Genomic DNA, 14,847 nt, shown 5'->3' with positions numbered 1-14,847 from the left:
TTCTGTTATTCTTTTTCAGTTACATTTATAAGCCATTTTTCCCCAAGACACTACTGCAAATGTTTCCTGTCAATTTCCCAGTGAATTGAGTCCAACATGAAGACGGTGGCTGCTGTTTGGATCTTCATCTGTCTGCTGCTGATTTTTCACTTTGGCAGAGGTGAGTGAGCAGAGTGTCATCCAACAGGTTGCTCACTAAATAACCTGCTGAAATGTATTGATTTTGAAAAATGAAAAGCTTTTATTGCTCTGTGCTTCTAGTTTGGATTGAGGGTTACTGCCTCCTTGCAATTTATTTCTAGGTCGTGGTGATTAAGAAAGCTCTCAGAGCTATCCTTGGGAATTCAAAGACGACCAGTGGTGACTTGATTGATTCAAGCAGCAACGAGGTCCTGTGGATTGTATTTGAGCTAACTCTCTAAGACTGAAATCCAGATGTGATGACATACTGTGGACCACAGAATGATAATTTCACGATTAAAAAGGTTTGACCCACAGATGAACATTGGGAGTAGTCATGTTCCTGGAGGCATGAATGCTCATACCAGATTAATAGGACTACATGCAATAGCTGCGAATACTTGTCACTTAAAATCATAACTTACAGTGGCACCAACATGTTAATAATTGGGATATGTCATCTGGGAACCATGAACGCCCATGTACTAGATGCTGATGTGACTTAATTGACCAATAATAACTGAAAATCAAGTAAACAAGATTCATCTTCTGGGTACCTTCAATGTTGAGGCAAATTTTTGTGGCAATCATCTGGGAACCATGAATGTCCGTGTAGCAGATGTGAACATAATTTACTTGACAAATAAAAAGTGAAAATAGATTAAAAGTCAAAGATTACCCAAATTGCCCTGCGATAGACTGGTGACCTGTGCAGGACAAGCGGTTACAGAAGATGAATGAATGAATGAGGATTACCCAAAGTAAATAAGATTGATCTACGAGATAGCCCTGAGATAGACTGTCTGGGGTGTACCCCTGCCTCTCGCCCGATGACAGCTGGGATAGGCTCCAGCAGACCCCGCGACCCTTAACAGGAATAAGCGGTTGCAGAAGATGAATGAATGAATGAATGATCTACAAGATACCTTAAATGTCTGTCCAAAATTTTATGTCAATCCTCTGGGAACCATGAATGTCCATGTAGGAGATGATGACGTAGTTTTCTTGACCAATAAAAACAGAAAATGGATTAAAGGTCAGAGGCTACCAAAAGTAAGTAGGATTCATTTTCTGGATGCCTCCAAAGTCTGTTCAGAATTTTATGTCAATCCTCTGGGACCCATGAATGTCTATGTAGTAGATGGGAAGATAATTTACTTGACCAATAAAAACTGAAAATAGATTAAAAGTTAAACTCTATCCAAATGAGGTAGGATTCGACTTCAAAATACCTCATATGTCTCTCCAAAATTCCATGTATATCTTCTAGGAACCATGAATGCCCATGTAGCAGATGCTGACATACTTCACTTGACCAATAAAAATGACAATGGCTTAAGAATAATCAATTACCCAAAGTAAATAGGATTCATCCTCTGGAAATCTAGCAGGTGAATGAATATCTGTTCAAAATTTCAAAACAATCCATCCAATAGTAGACGATATTTCTCTCATCAACAAAGCGAGGCACAGCATTTCCATCCATTGAGCCATGCTGTGAACATGACAAAGACGGGTTCAAATACTTCCTTCCTGGAGCTACTTAGCGATCCAGACCACATGCTGTTAAAGGAGAAAGATATTCAACTCTCAGTGGTGAATTTCAGTCTTGTCTCAGAAAATCTGTAATAAGTGGCCACTTACCAGACAATTTTTGCACCGCGTTGAGTTGTCAAAATTGGGGTTCTGAGTGATTTTCATTTTCTTAATCATCAGTGTTCATGTTCATGCTTTTAAGAATAAATGTAAAAAGGCATCTGATGATTTTTTTTTCAACCATTGGCCTTCTGTACATATTTAAATGATGAAACTGAAAATAAAATTCAGAATTGAAAGTCAACATATTCATTTTATATATGTTTGGCCATAACATAGGACACTGGAAGCCAGTATTGCCAGTGATTGTCTATATACAGCTAGATTTGTCATATGATAAACCTTCCATCAGCAACCTAGGCATGCTTTGACACTGCAGCAGTAAGAAACCAATCTTCTGTTGCCCCTGTCTCTCCCCGTGAGAGCTCTTTTAGTGCTTCGGAGCACATATTATCATGGCTGTATTAACCTGCAAGGAGGCCCTAGGGCACATATGAGCTGTATCCTTACTTGACCATCTGCCTCCTCCCTCTTGCTCTGAGAATTGTGCATGCATACTGCCATCTTCACATACACTTCAAATACACTGATTGAGATTCTCTAAGCTTGCACCCAGGGAACTTTATTTTGCCTCGATTAGATGGTTTGGGAAGGCCAAGCGGTTACAGAAGATGAGTGAATCAGTGAATAGACGGTAGCATACAGGTGCCTACAGCTTAAAACAATACTCTATTTATTGAGTGAGAGTTTTTCTTTCCTCATTATTGTGCTTTTGTTCATTCTGTTTCATCTTCTGCAACAACTCAGTAAACTGCGCTGTTTTTAAGCCACTCTAAAAGCATGGCCCAAGGGGTGGTAGTGTTTGGTCGATTCACCTCTTTGAAGAATCTCCTCAACGATTGCTGAAGATATGCTGTGTCCCTGTTACCACCATCAGGTCAACAGTTTAGTGCAAAATTTTAGCAGAATGGATTGTGAAATTAACGGACATTCGTGGTTCTCTTAGGATGAACTCTAAATATGCTGGGGACTCCTTGTCGTCATCAAGTCAAAATTTTAATGAATGCAAAAAGTATCACACTGGATGTTTCCTGGTGATGTATCCCAAAATTTGCTAATCCCAGTTTCCCAACTACCACCTGGCTTTTGAAAGGACCGCCATAAAATTAGGTGAAAATATTCATGTCCCCCATAGGACGAAATGTATTTACCCTGGTGATCCCGAATTGGTCAGTTTTAGCATGGTAAAAAACTAAAGTTAAGATGGTGAACAATGGCACACATCAACATGCTAGCACTGGCTAGCATGCTGATGTTAGCATTTAGCCAAGAGGCATATAAACCGTACAAGCTGCCAGTTGCTGTTTGTTTTCGTATACGAATAAACTTCTGGTAGTTACTAGCTACTCCTAGTTCAGTGTTTTAGTGTACAGTATTTACACAGTGATGAGGTGTAAGGTGAAAGTCTGCAAGTTGTAGGAAAATGTCTTGAAGGGTGGCTCGTTAGGTGTGTCCCAAGCTCTAGCACTGTAGCGGCATTAGAGGGGTTTGTTTGTTTGTCTGGGTTCAAACTAATTCTGTATGCTGTATCTGTGTTGAGTTAGCATTTAGTTCAAAGCACTTCTGTGCTAAAATATGGCCTCAAAGTGCTTGGCTGTGGATTCTCAGTCAGTCATTGAAAGCAGTTGCTAGCATCATTTCAGGTCCTTCACTGTGCTTCATTCCTGCCCCTTGATAATCTTGTGTGTGTTTTTTTTTCTCATTTCTCTGTCTCTTGTTTCTTTTCTAGCCGAGAAATCCACTGACGATTCCATTCACACCTCCCATATCATGCTGTTCACTGCGAGCCCTCAGTCTCTCATCAGCCTACTTCTACTAGTCCTAACTGCCATCCTGTCAGGCAGCGTCTACCTATGGATCCTCAGATATGTTTGCATCGGCTGCTGCCAGCCCATCCCAGTCGGCACTGAATCAGATGTTCTGGACGGGGTGGTGTGAAGCTATTATCCTCTGACTGAATGAGTTGGTGTATTGCTCACTCGCATGCTAGCCAGCAAGTCACATAAGTTATTTTCTTTCATTTACAGGTAAAAATTACATTCTGCACACCTATGAAATGGCAAACGAATATGGGGTTTTAATGTAGGAAATGGCATGTCTGAAATGTGACATACATTTGACAGGCACAAAGAGCTGCATAATGTTTGCGTATAATTTACAGATAAGCTGCTTTTATGCTTTCCTTTTTCATTCATTCATCATTCTGTACCCGCTTATTCCTGTTAAGGGTCGCGGGGTCTGCTGGAGCCTATCCCAGCTGTCATTGGGCGAGAGGCGGGGGTACACCCTGGACAGGTCGCCAGTCTATCGCAGGGCTAACACAGAGAGTCAGACAACCATTCACACTCACACACACACCTACGGCCAATTTAGAAGCTTTTATGCTTTCCAGAGACTACAAATCATCCCAAGTCAGGTTCCCAATCCCTCAGTTCAAGAACTTCATAGTTGTTCATTCAAGCCGGCTTATGTCTCCACCAACTCCTGAGAAAAACATCTGGCTCTTCTGTGCTAGTCCGTAAGACTGAATCCGAAACAACAAAGTTGGAGTTCAGAAAATCAAAATATTTGCTAAAAGATACTAAAAGCCTGTACCGAGCAAAGGGAGCGTATAGAGTTGTAATAATTCTTTTCGGCTTTACAAACAGTAATTTGATCCATTGTTTATGTAAAAATATTGTTCGTGCAACTTTAATTATTCGTGTGGTCATTCATTTATAGTCTAAACTGGTACTTGTATGTGATGAGTCTGAAAACCTAAAAATATTAATATGTCAATGTGAACTTTCTACTGCCAGTACACAGCTGCTAGCTTAGTGCTAACACACAAGTCTTTCCTAACTCACTTGAGCAGCAACACCAACCTGTAGCTCAATTAACTGACTCACATTTGAAAGTCAGTTAGTAATGAAACAGTTCAAGAAGCTGAATTACCAACTCATGCGTCCAACTACAATCTGTGTCATGCTCATTGCACAGCTGATATTACACATAGACTGTATATAAATATGAACAATGCGTCCCCACTTCCTTACATTGGTCAAACTGACGCTAGTTTCCCAGGATGCGGTCCGAAAGTGGCAGTACAGTCCAAGTGGAGCCATGGGGCGCAACGTTATCAATGACTCGCCCACACTTCCACCAGACTCACTCGTGTTCAGGTTTAATTAATACTGAGCTCTGGTCTACCTCCACCAGTTACAAGGACATGTTGGATTGTACACTGTAAAACTCTCACGGCTCTACGGAACCGCTTTGCGCTATACTGCAGCCGGTCACTAGAGGGAGCCATGCTTGCTTTGGCTTCACTTAAAAGGAGCTGTTCCATCGTCCATCTTTATACAGTCTATGGTATTACATGTGTCTGTCTATTTTTTACTGTACATAAGAAAGTAATATTTAAAGACATATATTTGTATATACAAAGAAATTAACTTTTCAGTTTGCTGTACATAAACCCTTTATGGTGTCACCCATATGTTTGCTGAAGAGTAGTTTTGAAGCTGTGTGTCGTGTCTAATTTAAAGATGGACAGTGAGTTGGAGTTAAAGTGGAGCTGAGGAGGCTACCCACTCGTCACTCAAAGGGACAACACCTTTATGGACCCATAAACGTAAGCCTTGATATCTATATAAAGATTTACCCCTGTACATTCAGTCATAAATGTGGAAATTAGCTTTTGAGACATTTAAAGATGGAGGTCTATGGGGATTCGTTCGCGTATGGAGTCAGCCTCAAGTAGCCATTTGAGAAACTGCAGGTTTTGACACTTGTATTGTTCTTTTTCTTTCCAAACCAACTGAAGTAGCCACAACAACCAGTAGCCTCAGTAATTAACACCAGTTTGACAGCACCAATTTATTAATATGTGCATGAAAATGAAACAGTTTAAGAAGCTGAGTTAAAATGAACAATTGACCCCTACACATTCAACTAAAATCATATTTATGGTGATATAATTGATTTTACACAAGCTCATCTTTTTACTGTACATGTATAAAGAATTGAAAATAGAACCTTTGTTTATATGAATAAAAAAAAATATGTAAAGCGATGTCATACTGCTTTTCTTTATTTCCTCCTGACAGACACATACATACTGCAGTGCGGAGACTCTTGGTCTCCCTACAATTATTTATTTAAAATCAATCCTCTACACTCTCATCACCACTCTGTCTGACCCCCACTATTGTCAGCATCTACCTGTGAATAAATAAGAGAATAACATTTCAGATGAAAGATGACTCCCAGTCTGCATGAATAATGGACAGAGTGCCTCTTCAAGATGGAGGCTATCAAGATGCACGTTAACGGATCCACTTAAATTTGCTCGGTCTCGTAATTCAACAGCCTCATATCCCCTTAAAGCTGGAAGAATGAATAACTGATCTGAGAGAATTTTGCTCCGAGAGGCAGTGGCGGCAGCTGCGTTTGATATTCCAGCCCGGAATTATACATGCAAGTCCGCCCGCCCGCCCCTCTCAGCGCTCACATGTTGACTGAAGAACGGATCTGTGGAGCAGATGTGGAGCTGAGCATTAATGAATGGAGGTTTTTGAAGATCCGTGTTGACAGCCTTTATTGATTCAGAGAGTTTTTAACTTTCATAGCCCAGACTGATCTGACATCTGCACTTCTTCTCGTCATGAGCCTGACATGACTGACATGCCGAGCAAATATGAACTTTGCAGTAGCTAGTTTCTGCCAGAGTGCTGCAACAAGAGAGAGAAGCCGATAATTAGCAGGACTAAAGTGTATTTGTATGGTGATGGGGTTGTTGTATCGCACTTGAAAGCCACACCTGGCTGACGGTCGGCTGTCTGCTGGTGTTGGACCGTTGATGAGTGTCTGTGGCCCTAGCTTTTGTGACGTGTCCTGCACCGTGTTGCCCGCTGGTAAAGCTGTGGTGAGAGAGATCACTCTGATTGGCTGATCAGCTAAACAATAAATTCCACAGTTTCACAACAACACAGTCATTAAGAATGAGTAAACTGTAGACCAACTAATCAGCATGATTCAGTAGAGACCAGTTCTATGCGACATACATTTGTAGCTTTTGCTAGCTTCCTAGCCTCCCAGCTAATAGTAGAGCTTCCTGTTTCCCCTTTTTATACAACAGGAAACAGGAATACAGATTACTGCCACTTGCTAGTGTGAAGAGGTATTACCTTTAATGCATTGTTTGACTCCTTCCAGGCCTCAAGACCAAATTCCTCATTTGTTAGTGTCTGGGGAGGAGTTATAGCTGACACCTGGGTTGGTGTGATTGCTACCCTTTATCTACAGGAGCATAGGCAGTCTCTCTCTTCTGTGGTTTGGTTGAGATTTGATTTACCTTTAGCTCTCCTATTCTGGCACTTACTCAGACATGCACACACTACAAACATTACTGATTTACTGACTGTACAATAAAAATACTTTATTTGAAAGATTCATGTTTTGTCTCCACATTTTGTCCTTCCTTAGAGCCAGGTTGTGACAATGAGTATTATGTATGTGTTAGTTTTAGTCTTTGCGGTGTGGTCCAAACCATAGACTGTATATAAATATGGACAATGCGTCCCCATTTCCTTGCATTGGCCAAACTGACACTAGTTTCCCAGCGATACAAGCAGTGCCATCTTGTGAGTTTGGAACCAGAGTCTGCGCAGTACGGTGGCAATGAAAAACTTCCCTAACAGGAAGAAACCTTGAGCAGAACCCAGATCATATGGAGGGACCCATCTGCCTAAGGCCAGCTGAGTAGAGACAGAAAAGAGAGAAGCGAACAGAAGGAGGAAAGAGATAAACATCTGTCATAGATACACACATCTGACTTAAGCGTACATGTAGAATATGGCTGATGATGATATAAATACAAGACATAGCTGATGATGTTACATGGGTTTGACAATATGAGAATATGAAACAATCTTATCAGAAAAGTTGACACTTGTACATGCATCTATAACTACATAAAATGACAGAAACCACCCTTTAAAAAAAATGTATTTGACGTATATTTTAGTTTGGCCCAAGTCCCATCCGCTAACACGGAGGGGGTGGAGCTTATGACCTATACTGCAGCCAGCCACCAGGGGGCGCTCTACTTGCTTTGGCTTCAGTTTTGAGGAGCTGTTCCGCCTTCCATCTTTACACAGTCTATGGCCCAAACACAGGTAACAAGAGGGGACGTCACAGTCTGCCTTCTTCTCCAGTGTTCTTCTTCTCCTTTGGTGTTAGTTTGGTGTGTCCGGGCCTTTGAAGACGTGCATCAGTGTGAGAATGCACAGCTCTCTACGCAAATAATGAGGTCTGTGTGTAATTTGTCAAAGGCTATTTCAAATACCCTGAATGAATCCAAGATTAACCTTTCGTGTGCAGAGTTTGGATGTTTTTCCGCTCACCAATCCTCCAAAAGACATTCAGCATAGGTTTAATCTGGACTACCCTCACACACTCACACCTCTTGCTCTCTCTTGCTGCTTCTCTAATCAGCTGACTATGGCAGCTTCCAGCTCAGCCGTTCAGATTTTGCCACAACCAGCCAATCATGTATTTCTGTCAAACTTTAACCATCCTCTCTTCCTCCACCAGTTTACCCCGAGTCTTCACATGCAGGGTCCAGATCACGATCACCACTCCTCATTCCATCCACATCTCTGGCATTTTCTTATTCTCATCGCCACCTGTGTCTAGACACACTAAGAGGACCTTTCCCCACTGGAATACAATTGTGTGTGGCTCGAAGCACCGGAGGAGGTCTGGAGGTTCTTCTTATCATCTTGTCAGTCATTTGTCGAGTACTCAGAGTTTCTTTTGTGCAGTAGGCGCGGTGCAAATAAAGCTTGATTGACTATAGACTGCTCGATGATACACAGAGTGAGCCGAGAGCAGGAGAATAGGTAATGAAGGGAAGACTACAGTATGTGCACAAAGACTAACTATAAAGGTCAAGACACCCAGAGCTGTCATTAAATATCACACCTCGCCTGCCATCAATCGCAGTCATTGTAATTAGAGCGAAAACGATCCTCCGTGCCACGCCGCAGTCCATTTACACACCACGGATGAACTGTGAGCACCTCAGGGTCCTCTGCTGCCCGTCTTCGTCTCTGCCCGCGTCTCCGTCCGCTCCTGTCCCTGCCGATCTCCCGGTAATGGATTCATTCCCATCTCCTCGAGCGCACGGCCTTTGGCGAAGCATGGGCTCGTCCAGTGATTGGCAGGTGCTGATAGGGCTCAATCCGGGCCAAGAGCCTGTTGCCAGGGGCTACGGGGGAGGGGGGAGGTGGGGGTACATCCACACATGCAGTTGCCATGGAAATAGGGAGTTCAGGCCTTCAGCCTGCAGATGGCAACACTGTACTCCGAGTGGAGAGGGAGAGGGTCTTTAGCGGAGATGAAATGGTTAGTGTTGGTTTGATTTTATGGTTTGCATGTTCACCCTGAGTTCACCTTCGTCTCTCTGGGAGCTGCACTTCCCTTTCAGTTTCATGCAATTCAGGTGGAGACAACTCCCTGCAGGCATCAATGTAATTGCTGTCTGCCAATCTCTGTGCAGCTGTACATCAATTCCTCATGTGCAATGGTCATTTATTGTATTTTTTTGTCATATGTCATTGGATTTGACATAAGAATAAACTGCTGCGAGAAAACAACAACAAATCAACATTTTGATATGGAAATCTGTTGATTTAGTCCGATGGGGCATGAAGAGGGTTGTTTTTTCCCGTCTGTGCACGCCGGCGTACCTTCAGCTGTGGCGCAGGCCGTCGAAACCCGGGAACAGAACCCTGTTAGAGGGCGTGAGCGGCGCTAACCACTTCCACGTAATGTGGTTGCATTTCCTTTTTCTCTGCTGCAGCGTTCAAACCCAGTGAGACTGACAGCTGCAGAAAAAAATTCTCCCGTTTCGCGTCATCCACTCTTGACAGTTCAAAGAATCGACATCTCGCAAGAGTCTTTTCTCTCACTGTCAGGGAGAGATGAGGTGGGAGGTCAGTAGAGGTCCAACACGGCGGTGGTTCCCACTAATTTACCCACTGCTGCTGCCGCTTCTCCTTGGGGCCAGTTTGCAGTATTTCTCACCTGGGCGGCAAATTCTGCAAACTGCAACTTGTTCTCTGAAACTGAAACTGTCTGAAAAAGGCAGGAAAATCACCAACAGTCATCTGTATCCCCATCTGCGAGTTGAGGTATCACTCAGTCACATTTCACACCCAGGTGCACTCTGAGTCGCAGGTCGTGTGCAGCCATGTCTGCACAAAAATCTGATTGGATGCAGACGGTTATTGAATTATGACAAACTGCTTGCATGCAAACGTCTGCAGCCACGGCTGGGAACAGCAGCTTGGGATGTGATTACATCCTATAGTGGAGTAGGCTACAGTGTGTGAAATCCCGTCGACAGCCGACAGTTATTTGATTTATTCAGTTCTCAGATCCGGTGTGATACCCACCGGGATCCGCGCTGTGCAGCATGAACGCTTCCCACTGATTCTTCAGCACACCGTGTTCCATATAGTCTGGAGTCAAACAAGGACACGGCGTCTGTGGAATTATTTGATACGACCTTAAATGCGGTTTTAGTCCGCCGCCGTAAATGCTTTCACAAACCGAGACCACGCAGATTAAAGTCAGATGATGTTTGTGTTGAAGTAGGAAAACAGTAATCAGTTGGACAAATGTGAAATATGATGCGTTTGTTTCATGCACTCCGCTACAATTTGAACCGAGACACCTTAAAAGGAGACACTCACTCCTCACTTCCTGGCCAATAGATCTGGGAGGCGTTCAAGAACAGTCGGAAATAAGATGAGCGAGTCCTCATGAACGATCAAAAAAAAAGTTTTTTATTTGCAAAACTTCGAATCCTTCTTCTTCTTCTATTTAATGAAATTCAGTTCTATATTTTTACATTTGCTGCTACACAGCATTTCTGTCCGCCCATGTTTTTACACTGTAGCAAACTTTGAGATTCATGAGAGTCTTGTCCTCTGTAGGCCATAACACTAATACTACAAGTGGATTTATTTTAGTTTTAAACTGTTAAAATATTGAGAAATACACCAGTTTAACATTTTATTTGACACTCTGTGTCCAAAAAACGTTTGTACAACAGTTTATAAAGGCAAAATACCCTAATAATAAAGTTTCGGTCAGCTAATAAAGACCATTTGACTATTTTCAGTGTCAAGAAGTGCATCAGTTTAATGTTTTATTATCTATTTTGTCGATAAATTGTTTAGAAAAGTGATAAATATATGCTGTATCATTGTTAAATTGCCAGTTTTCTCCAACTCCAAATTCAAAAACCATTTATACAAAGATGTAAATTGACAAAAAAAAATATTATTATTTTCCTATTTAAATTTAAATAAAGATTTTGAAGAGGGTTTTGAACCAGCCATTTTGCTTGATAAAGGACTATAAATGGCAATATAGTTTACAACAATGTAGACTAAATATTTAATAGTAGTGTCTGGATACAGTTATATGCTGGTGTGAATGGAATTCATGTGAATATAAACTGGTTTAATGTTAAAAACACATACATTTAACATACATTTTTCAACTGATATTATTATAAATAAGTTGAGTACTTTAACGTGAAAAAAAGACATGAGATTGTGGGTTTGAGGAGTCCGAGCTTTTTGCGGGGACGCGAATGCAGCACAGTTGTGAGATCAGCTGATTTTTTACGCTGCCATTTTGTCCGGCTGAGGAGCACCCAGCCAGTCAGTCCGTAAAGAGAAACCACTGGCGAGACTTTTCAGACAGCGGCGCCGGACGGGACTGTCGGTTATAAAAACCGAGCCGATAATGCGGTGTCGGCATCCGAGGGACACCACCAACTGAACCCGTGGACCTTTAAACGGAAACGACCGAGCTACCGGAGCTGTCATTTCTAACTTATCGACTCCGCCGGCTCCTCTCTCCGGTCACAGACTACACAGGCGCTCTCTCTCGCTCTCCGGCTGGCTAGCTAATCCAGCTAGCTGCTCGGCTAACACCCACCGCTCCTCGCAGCGCTTCACGCCGGGAGAAACTGCACCTGTCCCGGCTGTCACTGCCACGCCACCCGGTTATTGACTTAAAACGATGCACTGCTCAAACCTGGGTGACTTTTTACACCCGCGGGGCGGTTTAAAACACACTTTCCCAAGCCGTCAGTGATAGCTAGACAGCCCAAGCTAACAAGTTGACGTGGAGGAGGAAGAAGAAGAAGTTTTTTTTTTTTTCCTGGATTGTTGAGATTGATCTCCTCCAAACTGTGATTTTCATAAAGGATTACTTTCTTTTCTGTTTTTCAGCGCCGAGCTGGACTTGTCTCTCCGGTGATTCTAAAAACAAATCGTCCGGGTTACAAAGCAGCCAGTTAGCTATGTTTATTTGTGGCCAGAAAGTAATCTCAAGTGTTTACAGATTCTTCAGCGGGACTCTTTCCTGGTTTGAGTACTGCAACGGAAACATTAGCTAACACAGACTAGCTCGGATTAGTGTGTTTTGTTTAGTAGATAGATCTATAGATTGTCGGACTAAACTGTGGCCAAACAATCGAACTGCTAATTAGCTTCTCAATTAGCCGATCGGATTTATTATTATTATTAGATATATTTTTTTGTGTTGGTGTTGCTTGATATTGCTGCAGACGAGGCTGCACGGGCTTTTGCACGCACCTGGAGGACAAAACGGGGTGTGAGATCCCAGCTCTTGTTGATCCATTGATCGGATCGTAGTTGACATATTTTACCTGAACAAAAAAGAGGAACAGAAGCAGGAGAGGAGATGTCGGGCCAGTCTATCACGGATCGGATCGCGGCGGCGCAGCACAGCATGACGGGGTCGGCTATCAACAAGGCTGTGTGCAAAGCCACCACACATGAAGTCAGCGGACCCAAGAAGAAACACCTTGACTGTGAGTGTGTACTTGCCTACCCCCCTTGTGTTGTGTTTTTTTTTTTTTGTGTGTGTGTGTGTGTGTGTGTGTGTGTGTGTGTGTGTGTTGTCAGCCCAAGCGAGACGCACCGGTGTGCTTCGGGGCTGCCATGCCCGCATTCCTTCACTCCAACCCGGCTGGTTGGACAGCGTCCCCGAGCCCCCTCAGGGGTAGAGTCAGATCAGGAAGATCACACCTTGATTCCTTCTTTTTTACGCCTTTCACACGCACGACCAATCATCTGTACCTCAAACATGCTAATGAGTGACAGAAATGAGCTGATTCTTATCAATATTTCTCTTCTGTTTGCTTTAATCTAGGACTATCAGGCAGGAGGACGAGCAATAATCACCTCCCGACCAGTCTAAATCTGATATCAGTTCTTTAGTCTTGTCTGAAAATGGTAAAAAAATAAAAAATAAAAAAGCATGATGTGCCAGAGCCTGAGGCGTTGTCTTCAAATTATGGTTAATGTAACTGTAATCAAAATGAAAGTACTCCCTAGGTTATCATTAATTATCTCTGCCTCTCCTCTAAAGCAGAGCTTGTCAAGCTCAAAGAGCCCGCGATGACTGCCGATGACAGAATAATGATCAAAACACATTTCTTTCAGGCCCAAGTGCCAGTGTTTGCCTGGAAATCTGTTGCTGCCACTTGAGGGGCTGTGACGCACCGAGCCAACGCTCGGCCATTGGTCAGGGTTGGGCCGTCGGCGAGCGCCGTCGGTCGCCCCGGTGTGTCCAGTAACGTCTCTCCCGGTTGGGCCCTAGTCGGGTGGACTCGGCATGTTGATATTGGCGGTAGAAAGAGATCTGTCTGATTGGCTGTTCGGCTTAGCAAATGAGTGGGCGAGAAGGCTCTTTTCAGTTTTTTTTTTCCATCTTCATGTAATCTGAACAATCAGAACCACATATATTTCCACAACAATCGATAATCATCTAGACTGAATAAACTATAGGCTAGCTGATCAGCATGATTCAGGGTAGGCCAGCTCTGCACGATAGTCTGTAGCTCTCCCTAGCTTCCTAGCCTCCCAGCTGACGGTAGCTCTTCCTGTTTCCCGGTGTGAATTATGAATTCATGCTACTGCCACCTGCTGGCCGTAGTCTTTGCGTCGCGTTCAAGTGCCACTGCTTGCTGATACGTCTTTGCTGTCGGCGAGCAGGGCCCACTCTCCAGAAGCCACCACGACAATTGTGTAAACTGTAGTTGACCGGATTTGTTAGGAGTAATCTCCAGCTAGTTGTAGAAAATGTGTTTCAATATTAAAAACGTTACACTTAATGACATATTCTTTCAAGGTATGGTCTTGGTTCTGGATTGATTTCCCGTTTCGGACGCTGGGAAGCCCTGTTCGAAAGTTTCCTCAGCTCAGTCTCAATAAACTTTCTCGGTCTCGGCGTCCCAGAGGTTTATTCATATTGGGAAATGGCAGCTATCCATCGTCTTGGGTGCCACTCAACCAACAACACAAACACAAAATTTTCTGACCTGCAAATGGAGAATGTTTAAATATTTGCTTGAAAAATGAAAAATTGATTGTCAAACAAATTGCAGATACATTTTAAGCTCTGCTGCTACATGTTTGTTTCATTGGGACAACAGTAGGAAAAAAAAAAAAAATAGAAGCTAGCAAATGTTTGCCTTTTCTGTTTGTCAGGTGTTAAACAATCCCCTGAATGATTAATGCTAGCGATTTTCGTCAACAGACTAGTCGCGTCCGCTCTAATTTGTTGCAGAGCGGAGGAAGAGCCTGATTTGTGCGGCTGTAACCAGCAACACGGTACATGCCTTCCATGGGAAAACATCTAGTGTTATGGGCCTGGCTCGGTTACAAAACTCTTGTCGCGGGTTCCTGTTGTACAGACTTCAAGGCAAGTCGCAAACAGAGATAACAGAACAAGTGACAGAAGCAACAGAGCGCGGGTCTTTCATCAGACCTGCAGTCTGGGAAGGACGCCCTGTGCTTCCCTTGTTTCCGAGGACAGACAATAAAGACTGACAGATTATGTTAGGAACACCGCATTTCCTCATATGGTTGTTTTGATGGCCTTTATTTATTGGGAGAACCTCTTTAAGGCGTGGCAGCC

The 14,847-nt window shown here is 43.1% G+C and overlaps 1 protein-coding gene across 3 annotated transcripts in view; it reads left to right on the top strand.

Moving 5' to 3' along the window:
• The first annotated feature begins 11,469 nt into the window (after positions 1 to 11,469).
• Positions 11,470 to 14,847, top strand: part of LOC311494131 (phosphatidylinositol-binding clathrin assembly protein) — an 88,429-nt gene continuing 85,051 nt past the window's right edge. Inside the window, exon 1 of one of the 3 annotated variants that reach the window (XM_084553026.1) lies at positions 11,470 to 12,736. In XM_084553026.1, the coding sequence (XP_084409152.1) occupies positions 12,607 to 12,736 (130 nt within the window). In that variant the 5' untranslated portion in view covers positions 11,470 to 12,606. The remainder of the gene's footprint in view (positions 12,737 to 14,847) is intronic. The other 2 variants (XM_084553024.1, XM_084553025.1) reach the window with 2 other exon arrangements.

Source organism: Chelon labrosus (genome assembly GCF_963514085.1).
Source record: "Chelon labrosus genome assembly, chromosome: 1".
NCBI lineage: Eukaryota > Metazoa > Chordata > Actinopteri > Mugiliformes > Mugilidae > Chelon > Chelon labrosus.
This window is presented reverse-complemented; position numbering and strand designations above follow the sequence as displayed.